Source organism: Zonotrichia leucophrys, chromosome 5, assembly GCF_028769735.1.
Source record: "Zonotrichia leucophrys gambelii isolate GWCS_2022_RI chromosome 5, RI_Zleu_2.0, whole genome shotgun sequence".
Classification (NCBI taxonomy): domain Eukaryota; kingdom Metazoa; phylum Chordata; class Aves; order Passeriformes; family Passerellidae; genus Zonotrichia; species Zonotrichia leucophrys.
The window spans coordinates 57,704,760-57,726,312 of record NC_088175.1 but is presented as its reverse complement, the minus strand read 5'-3'; the positions used below and the strand labels follow the sequence as shown (position 1 = coordinate 57,726,312).

General features: G+C 48.9%; 1 protein-coding gene across 3 annotated transcripts in view; it reads right to left on the bottom strand.

Annotated features, from left to right (window-relative positions):
* Positions 1–17,783, bottom strand: part of ARMH4 (armadillo like helical domain containing 4) — a 62,843-nt gene extending 45,060 nt beyond the window's left edge. For 2 of the 3 annotated variants that reach the window (XM_064715848.1, XM_064715851.1), the window contains exons 1-4: positions 17,665–17,783; positions 9,877–11,287; positions 8,873–9,085; positions 6,591–6,809 (exon numbers count right to left, since the gene is read on the bottom strand). In XM_064715848.1, the coding sequence (XP_064571918.1) occupies positions 6,591–6,809; positions 8,873–9,085; positions 9,877–11,236 (1,792 nt within the window). In that variant the 5' untranslated portion in view covers positions 11,237–11,287; positions 17,665–17,783. Of the gene's footprint in view, positions 1–6,590; positions 6,810–8,872; positions 9,086–9,876; positions 11,288–17,007; positions 17,095–17,664 lie in introns of those variants that run through there. The other variant, XM_064715849.1, reaches the window with a different exon arrangement.
* Between the last annotated feature and the right edge of the window lie 3,770 nt (positions 17,784–21,553).

Sequence of the window (21,553 nt, the reverse complement as noted above, 5' to 3'; positions counted from 1 at the left end):
AAGACATCTGCGACAATGGTGGGGCAACAACCCAAGCACAGAAACTCTGCCAAAAATCAGAGTAAACCCCCCTGGGATGGGTTCTGCAAGCCCAGTCACCCACACTGCAAAACCATCCAAGGGATTTGCAGGGTGTGGTGTTGTCTGCGCTCTGGAAAAATCAATCTTTTGGGATGTTTCAGCATCTGGGTAAATGCAGAGAGACAGGGAAAGGATGTTGGGAGGAAACCTGGTGGGTCAGATCTTACACACAAAGCAGGATGACAAAACCCTACCCATAGAAGAGATTTATACATCACATATTAAAGTTGTAAAGATCTCAAATCATTGAGTCCAGCACTCCCCAGCACTACCAAGGCCACCCTAACCCATGTCCCCAAGTGCCACATCCAAACATCCCTTAAATCTCTCCAGGGCTGCTGACTCCACCACCACCTTTCAGTGATTAAATTTTGCCCTATTACCTAACCTAAACCTTCCCTGGTGGAACTTCAGATTATTTTCTCTTGTCCAAAATCAAGGATTTCCTCCTAAAACAAAACCAAACTGTTTCTCCAGCAGCATTCACCTCAAGATTGCTCTCACACTGAACCAGGCTAGAGACTCAGCTCAGCAACACAAAACTATTTTAAAGGGGAAAAAACACCCAAAATGCTGCACAATCCCAAAAATTACCAGCAGACACTCTGAACAACCAGAACACCAAAGAGGAACATGAACAGAGCTTTTCCTTAGACTGGGTGGGAAAAGCAGCCAAGAGAGAACAGGCATTGGGTTTTTATCTCTGAAAAACTGCTCTGGGACAAGGGTTTTAGAATATCCAATCTAAATCTTCATTGGTAGAACTTAAGGTTGTTTTCTCTTGTCTAATTCAAAGATTTCCTCCTAAAACAAAACCAAACTGTTTCTCCAGCAGCATTCACCTCAAAATTGCTCTCACACTGAGCCAGGCTAAAGACTCAGCTCAGCAACACAAAACTATTTTAAAGGGGGAAAAAAACCACCCAAAATGCTGCAGAACACACACTGCATGTGCAATAACCAGTTTGCTCCCTGGCTTGCTGCTGTTGGACCAATCAGGATAAAAATGAAGACAAAAAGTTGTGATTTATCAAGTGAGGAGCAGTCAAATCAGTGCAGATTTAATGGCCACGACCTGTGAGTGGACACGGCAGAACAAGACAGAGATGAAGGCAGATAAAGAGTTTACAACATCTCTTAACAAAATGCTTCCCCAGGAAAAGGGCTGTGGGCATAGGGCTTTTTTGCAAATCACAAAAAAATCCCCAAACAACCAAAAAAAAAAAAAAAAAAACCAAAAAACCACCAGCAGAGACAAATTCCATTTTCATTGGAAAAAGCTGTTGGTGTTTTCTTCCAGAAACATTCAATTCAACCCCACTGCCTGGGAACAGAACAACCAACAGGCCAAGAAAAGAAAACATTTAATTTCAGGTTTATTTTCTAGACAAACCCAGGCTGGACCATCACAGATGATGAATATTGGGGAGCAGGTCTGTTATTATGGGCTACAGTCTCTGGGTTTTAACTCAGATCCTGTGAGGAATAAGAGGAGCCAGAGTGAACACAACTGAGTCCATTCAGCTCATTTCTGTCTAATTTCCTGCTCCTTCCCCATCCTGATCCCCCTCTTGCAGCACCCCAAAAGTTCCCCAAAATCCCCATGAGCAACACCAGGCACGAGCAGCTCCAGCAGAAAATGTTCCTGCTCATCTGCACCCACCTCCCTGGGGCCAGGAGGGCAAACTGCTTAATCCTCAGATTAAAACAAACAGAAACTCATTAAAAACTTTCACTCACACAGCCCAATTACACTGCAATAATAGCAGCTGTGGGGGTTTATCTGTTATTTTTGTCCAAGCTTGGAGATAAGCATGGCAAAGCTACAACACTGAAGTGATATTTAAGTGAACTCTCATTTTTTGGGGGGGTAAATATAAACATCTAAAACTGTATTAGAAACATCTAATACAGTTCAAAATTCACCCAAAAAAAAAAATCACAAAATTCACATAAAAGAACAGGATCAAGATGGGTCAGACTAAGAAATAACTGCTGAAGGTACAATAGTGGCAGAGCATCACAAAGAACAGAGCCTGGAGAAGGGAAGGCTCCAAAGAGACTTTAGGGACCCTTCCAGTGCCTAAAAAGGGTCCCAGAGAGCTGGAGAGGGAATTTGGATCAATGCATGACAGGATAAGAGGGACGGCTCCAACCTGACAGAGGCAGGGTAAGATTGGAGATTAGGAAGGAATTCTTGCCCATGAGTGGAGTGAGGCTGTACAGAAAAACTGTGGATGTATCAAACACTTCTAGAAGAGAGAGAAGGAAAGAAAAAAAAAAAAGTTGGGTTTGATACAAAAAATTGTCACTTTTTTCATCATTTTTTGCTACAAAGGAAAAGGAGGGATGAGCCAGCACCTGCTGAGAAGATGATAGAGGTCAACAGAGAGCAGCTCCTATTTCAGTGGGAGCAATAAACAAGATGCAACAGGAAACTGTGGACCAAAACCATTTAATAATTCATTCTGCACGTGCTTTAAGCCTTCTGCTCCTTGCCAATTTAATTGATAGCCAAAGAGCTGGTGAGGAACTATAATATCAGGCTAGTTAACCATGCTGGGTTAAGTGCCTGTTTTATTTACACCTCTGCATCCTAATTTGAATTTTTAACAGGGTTGTAGAGATTTAATGAGGCAGATCTTAATCCATACAGTCAAGGTCCAAATCACAATCCCCTTCAGAGCCTTAATTCCTGGGAAAAATACTCTTCACATCCAAAAAGAAAAAAAAAATTAAAAAAAAAAAAGAGAGGGTTCCTTGTACTGTGCCACAGATCAAATGAAAAGTGGGGAGTTGAAAGTTGAAGCATCTTTTATAAGTTTATGTAAATGGCTAAATGGCTACAAGTTGTGAAGTATTCAGGAGGAATTTCTACACAGAAAGGGTAATTAAACATTGGAAGAGGCTGCCCAGGGCAGTGGTGGAGTCACCATGGCTGGAGGTGTTTAAGACAAGACTGGATGTGGGCTGGTTGACACAGAGGTGTTTGGTCAAAAGTTGGACTCAGTCCTGCAGGTTTTTTCCAACCTCAGCTGTTCTGTGGTACACAAAACAGCTCACAGCAGGCTGCAAATGCACATGAAACTCCAACTTCTGCCAGCTGAGAGCCATCCTAATTAATTGGGAACACTCCACACTCAAGAGCTACTTGGTTAAAGCCTCCTCCTCTGGAGCAACTGATTTTAAGTTGCCATTTTCAGAGCTGCTGGCTCTCCTGACACCACACAACAGGCACAGCAGCTCCTTTAATCAGAGCTCTGAGCACCCTCCACAGCCTGCACAGCTCCTGACCCCTGAGCTGTGTGAGCAGCTCACTCCCAGCAAGAGAGCAGAGGGAATTGTTCCCTGGGAAGGTGTGAGATCCTGGCACAGGTGCCCAGAGCAGCTGGGGCTGCCCCTGGATCCCTGGAAGCATCCAAGGACAGGCTGGACAGGGCTTGGAGCAGCCTGGGATGGTGGAAGGTGTCTCTGCCATGGCAGGGGGTGGAATGAGAGAGTCAAGAGAAGCAAACCTTGAGCCTGCAGGGTTAAATACAGACTCAGCCTCACCCACAGTGGCAGGACCAGAGTCTAGTGAGGTCTATCAGCAGGTCCCAGCTGGAAGCTGCACAGATTCTGCGGAACATGGAGCATGGCACGTGCCCTGCCACCTCAGAAAGTGCCACCTGCCAAAGGCTGCCACGCTGGGGATGTGCAGCCACCTCTGCCAACAGCATGGCAGATGTTACAGCACAGGAACCAAGCTGAAAAGCAATGTGGTTTCTTTCCAGAGTGTCACTTTTTGAAGGATGTTGGGAGGCTCCCACACTGGTCCTAAGCCAGCTGAGCCAGTAGTGTCACTATGATATTTTCTGAAAAATCCCTTTGCCAGGATTTCTTCTCCTGGGAAGCTGAGAAGCCTCAGAGAGAAATGAAAACAAGAATTATCTGATTGCTTCTCCTGTGTTTGGCTGCTTTGGAATGTGCTTGGAGATTGTTTACCAACAGGAGCATGTTTGATTAGTTTCATGTAAATTGTTTTTACTTAATGACCAATCACCATCAGCTGTGTCAGACTAAGGAGTCAATCACAAGTTTTCATCACCATTCTTGTTAAGCCTTCTGTATCTTTTTCTTTAGCATAGTTTTAATATAGCATTCTATAATATAATATCATAAAACAATAAATCAGCCTTTTGAGAACATGGAGTCAGAGTCTCATCTCTCACCTCATCCCGCAGGCCTCACAAACTCAACACCAGTAGCTCTTTGTACTCTACAGAGAAAGCTGCAGTGCTCAGCTTGCTAGAGAGACATACAAATTCTAGGCACAGAGACAAAATACATAATCAATTCCCCCAGACAAGCAAGCCTTATCCTCTGCTGTGTCCTGTCCCCATATCCTATAATCCCTTTATAGGATTTCTCTGACTAGGAAGGGCAAAGCAGAACCAAGCTCACCAAGGAGTCAAGGCAGGAGGAAATTTGTTCCCCAGCTCATCCCTCCAGAGTCCACCAGAGAGGAGGATAAGCTCATCCAGACATATTTCCATTTTGCCTGCACAATTTGATTTTTAAAACAGTTCTGCATCCAAGCCAGGCAGGTGAATACAGAGATGCAATTAACCACAGGCAGTTTGGCACAGATGGTCCCCAAGAACCAGAGGGAGCTGAGCAGCAGGGGTTGGTATTTAATGATGAGCCAGCCCTTCAGTGAGGCAAGGCAGCAGGACCCCACTGAGGGCAGCAGAGCTCACTCAGCTCCTGGCACTTCTTCCAACAGTGAGCCCCTCCCCAAAGGGCCAGGATTCCTCATTAGGGACGCAATCATGTGCCTGAAACAGCATCCCTCAAAAACCTGAGTGTCCTGGGCTGGAGCTCCATGGAGCTTTAAAGGAAAGCACCCTCAAACATCCTGGATCTGGCAGCCTCAAGGTATTCTGAGAGTAAACAGCAGGAACTGTAATTTTGGGAGCTAAGCTTCTAAATACCACTCCACCATGAGGATGTGATACTCCCCAACTGCCTTTAAGCAAAAAAAAGATGTTGAGAGAGCAGAGTTGTGGCTCAAAAATGTTCCTTTGTGCTTAACTGGGGCAGCAGCATCCCCAGGCAGAAAGCCTTTCCCCAAATGATAATTGTAATTGTCCCATTTTACAAGATGTGGATTCATCATCCCCAGCACCAGGGAACCTCCTGGCTCCCTGCACAGAGGTCTGGGCTGAGCAGAAGAGATTTACACCACAAGAGCTGTGCCAGTTGTCAAATGCACACAGCGCAAAGAGCCCCATGTCCCTTGGAGAACAGGCACCTGCAGAGCCAAGAAACCCAGATTTCCAAGAAACCCTTGAGCCCTCAGCCACAGCCCACATCTGCCTTTAGAGGAGCCCAGAGCAGAGAAAACAGAGTGCAGAAAGAATCCAAGAAAGTTGCATCAGTCCTGTATTGGAACAGAAAGATTTTTTTTTTAATGTCTGTGCAGGTCTCATTAAACTGAGAGAGACCAATGCTCAGCTGAAACTGAAATCCCTCTTATCTTCCCATGCAGAAACCCAGGCTTCTAAAGGAGATCCCAGAGGGCTATAAAACACTTTAGCCTCCTGAATCACACTGCTCTTGCTAAGCACAGACCTTGTTTCCCAGCCTGAAGGATCAGCTTCTCCCTACACACACAACCTTTCCCTCCCCTGCTGCCACTCTCCCATCAGCACCACATCCCTGCCTTGCCAGACACATCCAAAATTCATCCTGGCAAGGGCAAAATGCTGCAGTTGGAGCCCCAGAGAGCTCAGGGAAGGCTTCAAAGCCAGCAGCAAGCCAGGAACATGCAGTGGGGAAGACTCCCAGCTTCTGCTGCCCTCTAAACTCCACAGGAGAGAGAGAGTTATTGCTTCCTGCAGAGAAAAAGATGCTGATGAGCTGTTGTCTGGAGCACCCCACCTCTACTCAGAGGAGAAATACCATCTGGCAGTGCCACCCCTGGAGAGCTGCCAACCTTTGCAGTAAAACACTAAGGCAAGAGAAGGTCAAGATAAAGGAAGGGGAGCAAAAACAGGCAGGAAGATTAATTCCTGCCAGGTGCTATCAGCCCAGAGACTGGAGCACAGAACTGGATGGATGAGCAAGCAGAAGTAGGAAAAGGAGCAAGGAACAGTTCCTCTGCAGGAAAACTGTGGGTGAGGTGAAGAGAAGGCAGATCAGAGCTGCAGCCCAGGATCTGCTTTGCCTCAGCACCCCTTGGTGGGTGCATTCCAGGTGTGCAGAGCCAGACCCTGCTGCAACAGCAGCACCACTGCTGCTCCCCAGCGAGGAGAAACCCACCCCATCCACCAGAGCCACTGGAATTTCAGACATCATCCAGGACACTGCTCACTGCTTGCTTCCTGTGCCTCCTGGGAGAGCACAGGCTGTCCAACACCTTTATTGGGAACAGTGAGATGTGCACACAGACAAACAGACAGACTGGGGCTGTCAGGGCAGGGCTGGCACCCCACAGGAGCCCCCCTGCCCCTGAGGCCCAGGGGTACCTTCAGACTCCAGGCGCTCCAGCCCGTAGGTGCCAGCTGTGCTGGTCCTCCTGGCAGAGGGGACAGCTGTCCTCCTGGCAGATGGGGACACTGATGATGGGGTCACCAGGACCACAGTTCTGCTGGCTGGCTCCTCTGTCTGTCCAGCTGGAGTAGAAGACATCCCACCAGGGGCTGGGAGAGCTTTCTCACTGGTGACCAGGATCCCATCTGTGAGATCTACAGGAGACAGGAAACAGCAGCTGTCACATTTTCTGAAAAATCCCTTCTCCTGGGAAGCTGAGAGGCCTCAGAGAAAAAGGAAAACAATAATTATCTCATTTGCTTCTCCTGTGTTTTGCTGCTTTGGAATGTGGTTGGAGATTGCTTATCCAACATGTGAATTGTTTTGACTTAATGACCAACCACAGCCCAGCTGTGTCAAGGCTCTAGAGAGAGTCACAAGTTTTTCATTAGTATCTTGTTAAGTCTTCTGTAAATATCCTCTCTATTCTTTACTATTTTTTCTATACTATTTAGTATAGTATACTAATACATACTATTTAGTATATAAAGTATATAATGAGTATAGTATACTACATTAAATGTATACTATTTAGTATAGTATTCTTTAAAATAATACCATAAAATAATAAATTAGCCGTCTAAGAACATGGAGTCAGATTCATTATTTCTTTCCCACCACCCTAAAAATACCACACAGCAACCATTCAGCATAACAAGCTTTTATAAAAACCCCAAGAAACTCCTTAATGAAAATTTAACTCAAAGGAAGTCACTAAACTTTTGTTTCCTTTGAGAAGTGACTCTGCTGTAGTGAACCTTTCTCCTCGAGGGCAGCCAGCAAAGGAGGTTCCCCTTAATGAGGGGGGAACCCTTAAAGGTTTTAATTCCATTGCTTTAAGGACTGCTCATCACCACACCCTTGCAAGATCAGAGCACCAAGCCACCAGCTGAGAACTGAGCCAAGTGGCAGATCTAACAGCTCACTAAAAAGATAAAAATTGGTTGAATTTATAATTAAATCCCAGAAGCAAATTTAATTAGTGGAACCTGCCAGAAGAACCTTCTCCCCCTTACAAACAGACCCTAAATTCAGAGATACAATGCAAACAGCTTTTCTTCTGATGCCCTGCAACACAAGAACAGCCAGAAAAGCTGCCCAGCAGCATTTTCACTACAATGGTCCCCAGTACTACAGAAACTCCAGCTCAAAGCCAGCCTGGTGCTGAGGGAGCCCTTGCTACACTCCTGTCAGGAAAACAGGCTCCAACATTCACCTGCCAAAGTGACACCAAACCAGCAGGCAGCAGCTACAGGAACAGGACTGCTTGGAGCATTTCTGTGTGAGCTACAGCAGCCTGAGAGCAATCCCCCATTTCTCAGTGAATATCACTGCAGCCTTCCACACCCAAGGGCCTGCCAGGCTCGTGCAGGAGGGTCTTTCCCTCACCACTGGCTCCCATGGAACCCTGGTGAAACATTTCCATCCTCTGGACTGAGCATCAGCAATCTGTGGCTGCCTTGGGTTCCAGAAGTAAAAACTCTCCTTTCATAAATAAAAAATTGTTCAAGTGTCTAAAGCTAAAGGCAGCTTGCTAGCAAGGATAGGTAAGGGGCTCGTTTGGTTTGGGGCATTTTTTTTAAACTCTACTTCACTTATTTGGGGTAAAAAATCCATATGCTGGCAAATTCCAGTGTGGTGGATCTCATGGCATGGGCAGAAAGCAGTGGCAGCCCAGGTTTAGAGAGGAGGGCAGAACTTTAACATAAAAAAGTCACTTAAACAAGGATGTTGCATTGAGATTGGAGTGTGACACCCATTTCTCAGTGAATATCACTGCAGGCTTCCACACCCAAGGGCCTGCCAGGCTCTTGCAGGAGAGCAAAGAATATTTTCATCCTCTGGACTGAGCATCAGCAATCTGTGGCTGCCTTGGGTTCCAGAAGTAAAAACTCTCCCTCCATAAATAAAAATTTGTTCAAGTGTCTAAAGCTAAAGGCAGCTTGCTAGCAAGAACAGACGGGGGATTTGTTTGGTTTGGGGCATTTTTTTAATTTCTACTTCACTTATTTGGGGCAAAAAAATCCACATGCTGGCAAATCCCAGTGTGGTGGATCTCATGGCATGGGCAGAAAGCAGTGGCAGCCCAGGTTTAGAGGGGAGGGCAGAACTTTAGCATAAAAAAAGTCACTTAAACAAGGATGTTGCATTGAGATTGGAGTGTGACACTGGTTCCAGAGGTACCACCCCACCCTGTGCCCTTGAAGCAGAATCCTACCTTCTGCAGCCACAGGGCTCCCTGTGGAGGAAGCCCCAGTTGCCAGCAGCACCTGGGTGGCACTGGGAGCTGTCAGCATCTGGGTGTCCTCCCCGCTGTTCTCCTGAGGAAAGCTGGCAGCCCCTGCTCCCTGGGTGGCACCTGGCACCTCTGGCACAGCTGGCACAGCAGCAGCAGCCTCCTGGGCAGCTGCTGTCACCTCCTCAGCAGCACCTACAGCAAGAACACGTGTCAGGGTGGGCTCACAGGACAGCTGACAGCAGCAGAGCACACATCTGAAGCAGTATGAAAGAACAGAACTCCAGGAATTAATAATTCCAGAGCCACAGGGCCAGCAGCAGGGCCAGCCTCCAGTGTCCCACTGAAGCCTCAGCCATGCACAAGGGTTGATTTTTGTGGCACAAGTCTTAATAGACAGTGTTGTTTCCCCAACATCTGGGAAACAGCAGAGAGGCAGCCTGCTGACAAGTCAAGTGCTTAAAAATTAATCTAGAAATTAATCAGTCAGGTTGCAGCACCAGCCTGCAATTAGCTTCCTTTCTTTCACAGCAAAAATTAGGTCTTTTGGATGCAGTGAAGGGAACTCATCCTTTTACATCTGCAGCCAAAGAGGGAAGAATAAAGATGCCCAGCAATTAAAAAGTCCTCATCAACCTAGAAACATGCCCAACACCTGACCTGCCTTTTTTTTAGCATTTCTTTTATATTTTAAACACCAAGTAGGAATGCTGTTATGAGGCTGAAGGTGGCATCTCTGGGGGTATGTGCAGGGCAAGGTGACACCATCAGGCTGTCCAGGAGGAGTTCTGCCTGCAGGTGAGAGTGAGGACAAGCACTGGGCAGCCCCAGCTCCACCATGGGGTGAGGAGACAGCCCCAGGAGTTTGTTTGCTCTCTGAGCACCCTTGTAAAGGCATTAAAGACACCAGCAGCTCACTGGCTGCTGGCACAGCTCACTTTAAATCCCAGAAATGAGAGGCAAGTGTCTGTAAAAGCAAGTTTTACCTTTCCATGAACTCTGCAGAGTAGGAGAGAGCTCAGGCTGGGTATCTGTCAGCACAGCAGCCTCTGGCTGTGACGGAGGGACGCTCTTCTCCTGCTCTGCTGTCACTACACTGACGTTTTCCAGTGAGCCAAGATCAGCTGTGCCTGCCTCTGACAGGCTCCCAGGGTGGGAAGCAGAGCTGCTGCTGCCTGGGGAAGGTGCTGGCAGCTCCTCCCCTTGCACTGGCTCTGTGCAGTTGCTCTCCTTGGCAAGCTCAGGCGCTGCTGGAGGGGACACTGGGGAGGGCAACGCTCTGGTGGCATCCTCTTCCTCCCCCACACCTCCCTGGCTGGTCTGGGATGGTTCTGTTGTCCCCAGCTCCTCATGAGATGTGCTCCTCCCTTGAGTGATGTCCCCCAGCTTGGTGTCATCCCAGTCAGGTGGCACAGTGTCTGTGGGGGGGATGGTGGCAGTGCCAGGCGTAGAGGGCAGCTCCTGTTGGGTGACACCTGTCCCAGCTTCTGGCTGAAGGAAGGCCTCAGTTGCCACAAGGGGAGGTTTGGCAGCCACAGATGTTGGTGGAGCCAGGGCTTTCAGGGGGCTCCCTGTGTGGGCTCTCAGCGTTCCCAGCCCAGAGGTGACACCTGCAGCCTGGGGACTTGGGGTGATGACAGGGAGGTGACTTGCTGCTTCCCAGCTGGGAGAGCTGGGGCTCAGTGTGGGCTGGGGCACAGCTGAGGGCTGCGAGCTGCTCTCTGCTTCCTCCTCCTCCTCAGTGGTCCCAGAAAGGGGGTTTGCTGAGGGGCCAGCAGAGCTGGGCTCCACTGCCACCCCACCCTCGGTTGTGGCCTCACCAACAGGGCCACCAGACTCCTCCTGGCCTGGAGGGCTCAGCGTGGTCACAGCTGTGGTCAGCATGGCCCTGAGGGCTTCATCCTCACGCAGCTGAGGCTCAGTGGGAGCCAGCTCCTCCTCATGGCTGGCAGGCAGTGCCCCAGCAGAGGGGGGACCCACCAGGCCCTGGCTGTGGGGCACAGCATGGCTTGGGCTGGCAGGGAGGGCTTCTCCTCCTGCAGTGAAAGCTTCAGGGAGGGCTTCTCCTCCTGCAGTGAAAGCTCCACCCAAGGGTGTTCCAGATGGCAGTGCTGACACTGCACAGGGCTCCTCAGAAGCTGTCTGCTCAGAAGGGCCCAGGTTGTTTTTCAAGCCCACCATGGCTGTCCTTTCATCTTGCAGCCCATTCCCTGCCCAGGGGCCATGCTGGAGCTTTGTCACATCCTCCTCCTCCTCCAGAGGCTGCGCCAGGCATGGCAGGCTGGAGGACAAGAGCAGGATGCTGTAGGTGAGCACACAGAGATTAAATCCTTCTGATCCCCTCATGGCTGAGAGGAGATGTGTCCAGAAGCCTGCAAGGCTGACAAATCCAGAGACCTAGAAGGGGAAAAAGGAACCAAGATTACACAACCCATGACCAACCACAGACCCAGGGCCTTAAACCATGGGAGACCAAAACTATGGCCAGTTGTGAGAAGACCCTCACTACACATTCCAAGCAATGAATTCCCCCATCTGTTTTACTCTTCTCAGCCTACCCTACCTGAAGGTGCCAGACAAAAGTCAAATGTTGATCTGAAGCCCAGGACCTGGGAGCTCCAAGGATCTGAAGCCCCAAGACCCTGCCCAGCTCCCACCCAGTTCCTCCCTAGTAAGAGTGCTATGCTCTACCCAGCAGGCATCAGACCTGCAAACAATGCTGTGGATCAACCTGTTGGTCCTGAACCAACTCCAAAAACGATGCTTGTAGGACCATGAAGTCTCAGGCTTGTCCTGGCCAGCCCTGTTCTGTGCATTGGCACAGGAGGAGACCAAGGAACCTGCACAGAGAACAAGATGGGTCTGTGGGGCACAACACAGCACCAGAGCCACACCAAGGAGGCTTTAGGGCTGCATCAGGTCCTGGCTGAGCTCCCTGGCCCCACAGAGGAAGCTGCAGCCCAGAGAGCAGCACTGCAGCACTAGCACAGTGCCCGTGCTGCACTGCACCATGGAGGCACTTCCAGAAAGCCTCATGTCCACAATCACCCAGGGTTTCCAAGAGAGCACTGAACCTGAGGCCAGCAGGGATGCAGCCAGCTGACAGCCTGCCCTTGGCAAGCTCTGCTGCCTCCAGGCACACAGCTCCAGCTCCCAGCCACCTCCCCTGGGCATGTGCCCCAGCCCTGGCCTTGCTTCTCCAACTCCACCATCCCAGAGCAAAGACCATCCCATCCAAGCCCCACTCAGTGCCATGACACAACAAACATCTCTGTCACAGCAGACCTGGTAGCTGCTCAGGGGCACAGACAAGCCCTATGCAAGGGCATCCAGCCACCAGCAGCTTCAAGCTCTTTCTCTCACATGTTCCTCCAGTTCTGAGAGCCCCAAGGAGAGAAAGAGCTCAACCTGTTAGGATAAGTCCGAAGAAGAGCCAGTAAGTAGATCACAGGGCTGGAGCACCTCTGTTACAGGCTGGGAGGGTTGGAAGGTGGAGAAGAGAAGGCTCCAGGCACACACTGGAGCATCCTCCAGTGCCTAAAGTAGTTCCAGGAGAGCTGGAGAGGAACTTTGGACAAGGGCATGGAGGGACAGAGCAAGGAGGAATGGCTTTTCACCTAGGTTTAGATTAGACATTAGAAATAAATTACTGACTGATGGTGCTGAGGCCCTTGTACAGGTTACCCAGAGAAGCTGTGGCTGCCCCTGGATCCCTGGAAGTGTCCAAGGCCAGGCTGGATGGGCTTGGAGCAGCCTGGGTGTTCCTGCCCATGGCAGGGTGTGGAATGAGGTGAGATTTTATCATTCCCAAGTGAACTGCTTGTCCCTTTGGGCTGCAGGAATAGCAAATATCAGTAGGAAAGAGGCTGGGGTTGTCAGAATCACCCCTCAGCCTTCCATAGAACAGCAATGGTCACCCTGTGCAGTGTCACTGCTCATGGGCACCAGGATAAATCCCTAAATTTATCCACACTCCTCATTTCCCCACCCAGACTGCACATTCAGAAGTATCACTCACATTTGTACCCACAGAGTGCAGCAACAGAGCTCAGAATTAACCACTGCAGGCTCCAGCATCTGGCTGAGCCTTCAGGGCACACTGAGTCACTTTTTCCATGCTCCCTGAAGCCTCATCCCAGCAGTTTGAGCTGCTGGAATAATTCCCCATCACAGGCCACACACATGCACCAGGTGCTCAGGGACAAGCAAAAGCCACCAAAAACTCTTCACCAACCCAGACACCTTCCCCTTTATTTTTAGCATCTCTGAAGGATAGGTGGCTACCCATCTATTTTCTATATCCCCTGCCTAAAAAAAAAAATAGCTGAAAACTGACAATATTTAGCTCTTTTCCCAGGCTAATTCTTGATGCACTTTTGTAATTAAAAAGCACTAAGAATACATTATGCAAGTTAAATTGTTAGTGCCTAACTCCATGCATCTGCCTCACCATGCAGATGAATATAAATCATGTTCACCTCAACACCCCTTCAGCAAGTGCCTGTTAAGAGCAGGCTTATTGAAACATCAAGAAGTTGGGTTTTCTCTATTTAAAAGATAGTTTGGCTTTAAATACAGCTTCTGAAGAAGTCAGGAGCATTTAGGTGGCACAAATGCTTTCAGCAATGCTTAAACACAAACAGAACTCCAGCTGCACTTGAAAAGCACTTCTCTTGCAGTCATACACATTATACATATGTATATACACATCTGGACAGATAGTTTGTAGCTTTCTAGCTCTAGGCTCTCCAATAGCCCACGATATTCAGGATGTGGTTAGCAGAACCACCAAAATGCTCATCTCTCAACAAGGTTACTCCATATTTACTAGAAGCTTTCCTCCTTCTGGAGGGTAGATAACATGGACACAATACCAGCCTGATAAGAGTTCCTGGGGTCCTTCAGAGCAGCTTCATATTGTTTCTACCAATCTGAAAAGCCCTGCTGGTAATAATCCTACATTTCTATAGGGCAAAAACCCATACTGGAGAGTTATTTGCTCAGGAAATCCACGACAGGCAGATGCAAGCTAACCTAGACCTTCACACTCAGTGAAAGCAGGAGATAGTGGCCCAGAGCTTGCTGCAGGATAATGGCACAGGTTCACACTTCAAAGAAGATTAGTCAGGGCTTAAGAGCTGCTTAGCTTTAGGAAGAGGCTGGATTAGAGAGTGTATGAACAGCAGTGACCTGGCTATCTCCTTAAGCAGAGTTTGACACCTTGCTGAAGCGCTTCCCCTGAATGCAGAAGCTGCAGAGCAAAGCTGCACCGAGCCACATTTCTCCTCCTCCCATCTGGCTGTTTTATAGCCAGGCTGGAGCACCCTGCCCTGACCAAGCACCTCCTCTGTAGTAAGGCTGAGCTCTCCTGTGAGCAGCTCCAAGGCAGTAACTCGATATTTCACACTGCAGGAACTCCCTGTCCCCACGTTTCACCTGGCATCCTCAGAGCTGGAGCCCTGGAGGCAGCTGCCAAGCACTGGCCAAGCTCTCAGTGGAAAAAACTAATCCTTGCTTCCAATAGGAAGCACACACTGAGGGCAAGAGGCAGTGCCAGCTACTTCCCCTGCACTCAATAACAGCAAATCCCAGGAGATGCAGCTCCTCCAGCCGCAAAGGCAGCGCGACTGCAGGCAGCCAGGGAGCTTTATCTTCAGCATGGAAAATAATAACTTTCCTTTTAACACCTGGGAGGCTGGGAAAATAGACAAAGAACTGCTAGGCTGAAAACAGGCCAAAACTGGACATCTCCAGGAGCTACCCACAAGAATAAGAACCATCTACCTCCGTGGGGAAGTCAGGAAGCCGAGGGACAATAAATATAAATTGGTCACCAGCTGAGGCAGTCTCAGACTCGGTTGGATCTTTCTGAGCCGGGCTGCTTGCTTGCTCCATACAATTAGCCCTTGCAGCAGTTATTAAACCATTAACCCCTCTGAATTCTGGAGGCTTCTTTGAGATCAGCTCTTGGGAGGGCCCTACAAAAGCCAGCTCAGGAGGAGCCCCAGCCTGTTATGGCCACTCCAGCAGGGCAGGCTTGCAGGGGAGCAGCACAGGGCAGAGCAGATGTCTCTCCTTCAATAGCTGCTCCTTGCATGGACCAGTGGTTTGTGGAGACAGGCTGTAAAGGATTAAGCTCCCTCTCTGTCCCAGCTGTGTGCAGCTACTCCCTCTGAAAGCTTTTTAAGAGCTTCACCCAGCCAGCTCACTTAGAGAAAACAACTCCCTTCCCTCCTACCCCCAAAAAATAAAAATTAGCTGTTATTTTCTATCTTTCTCAAGTTACAGCTATGTTTTCACCCGAATTGTTGAAACGGTATGATAAAAACAAGTACCAAGTTTTAAACTCCCTTGAATTAATAACTCTGCTCTAACAATGCCTCTGACACAGGGAGGACACTCTGCACGCATCATAAAGCAGAGAGAGGAGACGAACAGGTCAGCCCCAGCCAAATCTGCCTCGCCTTTGAAAAGAGCTCCTCACACCTCCAAGCACAAGCGTGGTGCCAGCCCGGGCTGCCCGAACAGTCCTGGGCGCGCTCAGCTCCGGAATTCACTGAGAATTGAAATTCACCGACAATTCGTAGGGGAACCGGACAAAAAAAGGCAGCAAATCTTTTAATGGGAAGATTTAGCCAAAACATACAAGTCAAACAACTGCCAGCCGTCAAGTGCTCTGTTACAGGGTGCTAATGTATGCCATCCAAGCCTCATTACTTGTGCTGAATACAAAAGGCAGCAGATAATACACTGCAGAGCTCCTACTTTTGTGCACAAGCCGAGAAAAATGCCATCATTTATGTCCTTGCCCAGTTCAGCCGGGTGAATTGGGGAACTGATGCCCTTCCAGCACACACACTTCAGGTAAGCAAACCTCGACCAGCTCGACCACCTCAGTGAAATCCCAGCAGTGACACAACTCTACACCAGCCACCAACACAAAGTCAGGTGAGAAAAATTACGTCGAGACAAGCACACAGCAGAGGGGCACATCCTCGCCTACCCTTGAGGACGCATCCTTAAAAACAAACAAATGAGGTCTTAATATTCTGTATGGCCAGCTTCCCGCCAGTCCCAGTGAGGCACCTTAATACATAATACATCACCTCCACTTCCAGCCTCGGCATTCCAGCTGGAGTTCTTTGAGGAGCCAGAGACATGACATGTTTTAGGCATTATTCCCCCAGCCACCGAGCTTTGTTCGGAACGGCACACGGACCACCTATGGAAATCCCTGCTTGGATTTGCCAGTAAAAGCTGCATAGTTCCCCGCGGCTTCTGACCCGTGCCAGGTCCCCGGCACCACAAAAGTCTAAGGTCTACCGAATTCCTGAGGGATTAAGCCAGGGAGGAGGGGGTGCTGAAGAATGAGGCCAAAGGGTGCAGCAGTTTCCAGGCAGCAGAAAGGACAGAAACGCCGCTCCCCAGCCTGCCTGGGAGCACAGGGACAGCACTGGGATGCCAAGCAGCAAGAAACGCTCCGCAATTCCAGCGCCTCACCGAAGGCTGACGGAAACACCGCACAGGAGAGCGGGAGGATCGGGAGTCCCTGCAGGTGAAGGTTTAAGAGCAGATTAAACGCACCTTGTCCGGCCCTTCTGCCTTGGGGTCCAGAGAAGGGGATTAGGGCTGGCTCAAGGCTTGATTACACCCAGCACAGCTCCATCTCCCCTGATGTCCTCCTTAGTCATTTACAGGTGACTTTACACCCCAGAACTGCATTCTCTCCCCACCGGGCAGGGGATCAAGTGCGAACACCCGCCCGGGGGCTCCTCCTGCCCAGGCCCGCAGCAGGACAGACGGACAGCGGCGGTCACCCCCAAACCACCCGCACGACAAACACACCCCGGCCCCCAAAGACTTCCCGAGGGACCCCACCGGGACCCCCATCCCGGCATGGCAGCACCGCCCGCTCTCCCCGCTGCCCCTTCCCCATCCCCCGGGGCTGCAGGGACCGGCCGGGAACAAAGAGCCGCGCCGAGGATGCGCTGCCCCGCGGGCAGCCGAGCATCGCTGGGAAAAGCCACGAATCGATTGAAAACGCGAAACCCCGGGCTGAACGCTGCCCAGGGCGGGGTGCCATGCCGGCTGTGTGCGTGTCCGTGTCCCGGCCTCACCTGGCTCCCGCCGCCGCCGCCCGGTGCCGGCGCCGCGCTCCCCCAGCCCCGCGGCCGCACGGGCGGAGCGGAGCGGGCCGCCCACCGGCGGGCGGTGTCGGGGGCCGGCCCGCTCCGCCCGACCCCGCCTGCCTCCGGGGGCTCCCCGGCACCCGCAGCCCCCGCCCGCGGCCGCCCCTGGCGTTTGCTGCTCCTGCAAAGGGAACTTGGAGCATCCAAAGCGCCGGGGCCCCGCAGCCAACTCCGCCTCAGCGCCTGACCCGAGGAGATGCCGCTCTTTGCTCCAAAACAAGGCCTAAGGCACCCTTGAGTAGTTTTCCATCTATTACAGATTGTCCTCCAGTGTTTTCAGCTGCAGAGGTCACCTTCCCCTAATACACCCTCTGCAAAGGGGAGCAACTTCTTAAATAACAACATCCGAATTAGAAGAGCTTTAGTCAATTTCCCGTTTTTGGTGCTTTGTTTTAAGAATCTACTTGGCCAGTACAGAAAAGAGTAAACAGCTTTACTTGTGCTTTCCTCCACCCACCTATTTTTTTTTTCCAATAAAACCCCTATAACTAACAAGAGGAAAAATAAAAAAAACAAACTTTACACCATCAGGTCCTAGCTCACACATCAAATCCCTTCACCAAAAACCAACTCAGAAGCCCTTACCTTGACTCCAAACCCAAAAGATGAGAGTTCAGCTTCCTCTTGCTCCCCTAACCCCAGTGCCAGGGGCAGCACAGGCTCCCTGCTGGACACAGAGGGTTTTATACACCCTGCCAGGCAGGGCTGCAGCAGGTGCAAGGAGTTTGAGCTGGGCAGGGACAGGTGAGGAGAGACCAAAAATAATGATCTCTCACAGGAGGCAATGGCTGGGGTGGGGGCATTTTGGGGGGTGGAATTGCTAGGAAGGACTATAGGGAAGGTGTGGGACAGGTGAGTTAAAACCTTGACTTCCTAATGAACATACTCTACCACCATGAAGGAAATCAGGGAACCTTCCAGTTATGATAACAAACTAAAAAATAAACTTTTTTTCTACACAAAGGTAGATGTAGCCTGCTGTCATGGATCACTCAGCTCTTAAAATAAACAACAGAACTGGTGGAAGAAAATGAGTTATTCATTATCAACAAATTGTTTATTATTTCTTTCTGTTCACTGTGCTACTGGTAATAACATTTATATTAGTGATTTGCTCTCTTTGTGTCTCTAAACACACCTCAAAGTTTTACCTGTTTAATTTTAGAGAAACAGTGTGTTTTCCACTGGATTCCAACCAAACTGGATCCAACCCAATTCATTTGGTTGTAGCACTGTGCATCCAATATTAAAACTTTCAAAAGACAGATTTGTTGCAAGTTAGGGCAGTTTTTTTTCAGGGAAATATTGCTAACTCCTGCATGAGTTGAAAATAAAGTGTCAAAGTGCCTGTGTCAGCAACAAAGACAGCCAGTGACAAAAGGCATCAGAAAGAACTTCAGAGTTAGGCTTGGGAGAGGAAATGGTCACTTAAACAATGGCAAAAGTCCCTGTTGGCTTTGCCTCTCTGAACTGTAAAATCCGGGCAAATTATTCATTAATCAATATTCTTACTGCTGTGGCATCTTCATAAATAATATACAAATATGTGAAAAGAAAGGATGTTTCCTCTCTCCTCTAGGGGAGATGGGGTGTGAGGGAAGGAGGAGGTAAGAGCTGCATTTTTCATGTGTTTTAAACACCATTAACTCCCAGATGAGGAACTCAAAACTCTTCACAGGTTCAACTTCTGTCCTGGCCAATTCATTTTGGCCAAGGGCTCTGGCTGAGAGGAGGGGGTGGCTCAGCCATGCAGGAGGTGCCACCTCCCAAGATAAAGGTGCAGCCAGATTTCCCAGGGGACCAAAATTCATTCTCAAGAGCAGCACTGCACCTTGTGGGGCTCTGGGATTGATTCCCAAGCTGTTCAGTCATTCATGTGTGGGGAAAAGGGCAGGAAAACAGGGACCACTCCAGCAGAAATCAGAGCCCAGGGATGAATCCAGGGCTGGACTTCAGCAGCTGCACATTTCTCTCCTGGAATTCAGAACAAGGGATTTTCCAGTGGAAGGTGTCCCTGCCCATGGCAGGGGGTGGGAATGAGAGGATTTTCAAGGTTCCTTCCAACACAAACCACTCTGTGATTCTGTGACTGTTTTCAGCCCCATTTCTATCTAACCTTTACAATTATTGGGAAAGTTACTTAAAATGTAAAGCATGTGGAAGGGATGATTTAGTGTTCTCCAAGGATGCAGAGCACTTAATAGACTGGAGAGGTTTTCACTTCCCCCCTTTGCCATCGACTCCCAACCCAGACTGGCACTGTGTCCTCTCAAGGTTAAATATTTCACTCCTAAGCACTGGAACCAAAATAGCTGGTTATCTGTGGTTTTTTCCCTGCCTAAAATTGCACATTCCCTGTACGCTGCAAGTTTCTCTTCCCCGCATAACCTGCCAAAATCAGAGGCTTCTGCGTTATCAACAAAAATATCTGCTGCTGTAAGAAAGAGGCATGATGAAAGAGGCAGAAATCAGAAATCATCAGAGAGCACTCTTTTGTTATTCCTTTGTATGGTTTGTTAGTTGGAAATACTGATTTTTAACTCAGATCAGTATGCCATGCAGCATTTGTTTTGTAACCAAGCAAAACAGGCCCCACTTCCACAGCAAGTTAAGAAATTCCATTCCTCTCCCCTCTCACCCTTGCTGTGGGTTGAGACATTTCAGTACAATCCTCTATTGGTCTTGTCCTTCAGAACTTCTCACCTGAGGTGAAGTCAGAGTCTAAATTTGGATGTAAGCAGGCTCGTTCTTCCATGCAGGTAGCGTAGCTGGGAAAGAGTGGGACTCATGTGCCATTCCCAGCTCTGCCTTTTTAGAGGATTTTCAAACTGAATTTCACTGCTCTCATCCTCCACTTCTTCTGTAAAATAACAATACCTAATTTTTGTAAGAGCCTCTTGTAAAATCTGTGTATTATTGTAGCAGCTGGCTCTGTTGTACAAAGTAATGATACATCAGATTTCTTTCACAGGTGATATTCCTGTCACTGCCTTATTGCAGAACCCAAAAAGTACCAACAGCACGTCCTAATTAAGAGACTAGGTCACATAAAAATTTATATGAAGATATATTTTGCCTGTATAAAATGAACTAAAAAATCACTGTCCTGACAGCAGAATGCTGCACCTTATGCTGCTACTCCTGGCACCTGTGAGGAGATGTAGCAGCTCTCCTAAGTATGTCAGGACATGCCACAGAAGGTAAAGGCAAATTTAAAATAGTTGCCGTTAATTTTGCTGCTGAATGACTTTCCCAAATTGAATATTGGGGACATCCAGCACACAAATCAGTGCACACCTCCATCACAAGACTCACCTTTGCACCTGCTGGTAGCATCTGTTTTAAGGGGGCCCTCTCTTCCTAATAAACAGCAGTCACTGGAATGGAGTAGCCATGAGTAATTCAGGGAGAGTGAGAGCATCCCCTGCCACAGACAGGGAAGTTTGTTTAAAACAACTCCACTTTGAAAAAGTTTGTGACCAATGAATTTTTTTGAATGTAACCATGTTATGGATGAACAGATTTCTTCTTCCTCCATCTGCAAACCTGGTAAATGTCAACTGCAATTGAAACTCAGTCAGGAGAATCTGTTTGGATTCCTTTCTTCTGTGCATCTCACTGCTGGCACTAACAGGAAAGCTGGGCAAGGCCGAGTGGTGCCAGTGCAGCCCCACTGCTGGCTGGGATTTACAGTAATCAATCCTACAAGCAGGCACAGGATCCAGCATCTGCTTCCCAGCTCTCATGTTCCTGAAGTGCTCACAGAGCAGGAAAGCCATGAGAACTTATTTTTGTCACCAAAGTCAGCAGATGTGACTTGGAGAGCACACAGAGCCCAGATCTGCTGAGTAGGAAATGCCATTTTTACACACTCACTCCTCAGAGTGGAACCAGGCTCCTGCTGACTGGCCCAAGGTCGCTGGAATGCGCTGCAGTTGCTCTGGGAATGCAGCCCAGGAGGACCAGAGCTCACATCCATAACGGAATCACAGCACAGCCCTCGCTCTTCTTCGTATCCTTCAACAAAATCGATGCTGTAATGCCAAGGTGCACCACATATTACAATTTCCCCAGAGGTAAAGTGCTGAGGAAGCCCTCCACGTGCATATTGGAGTCTCAGCTAAAACATGAACCATCTGTCAGTTCCCTTGGACATTTCCCCACCATCCTACAAATTCCACTATAAAATTAGGCTGACAATAAAAAAAGGCACTGGACCCACCACCCCAAAGCAGGGTGCCCCTAAGCCCTGCTCTGATATTAAACCCTCAGCCTCACAGATTCACAGAAAGAGAGAATCAAACACAGATCTCCAAGATCATTGAGTCCAACTTGAAATATGGTTGTTCACACACATAATACCCAGAGGGACTTTAGAAACTGCAGCTTTCTTTTGCTTTTCAAAACTTGAGGTTAAATTAAACCCCCAAATCCACAGGTTTTAAAGAAGTGTAGTGTCAGTACTGCCAGTCCA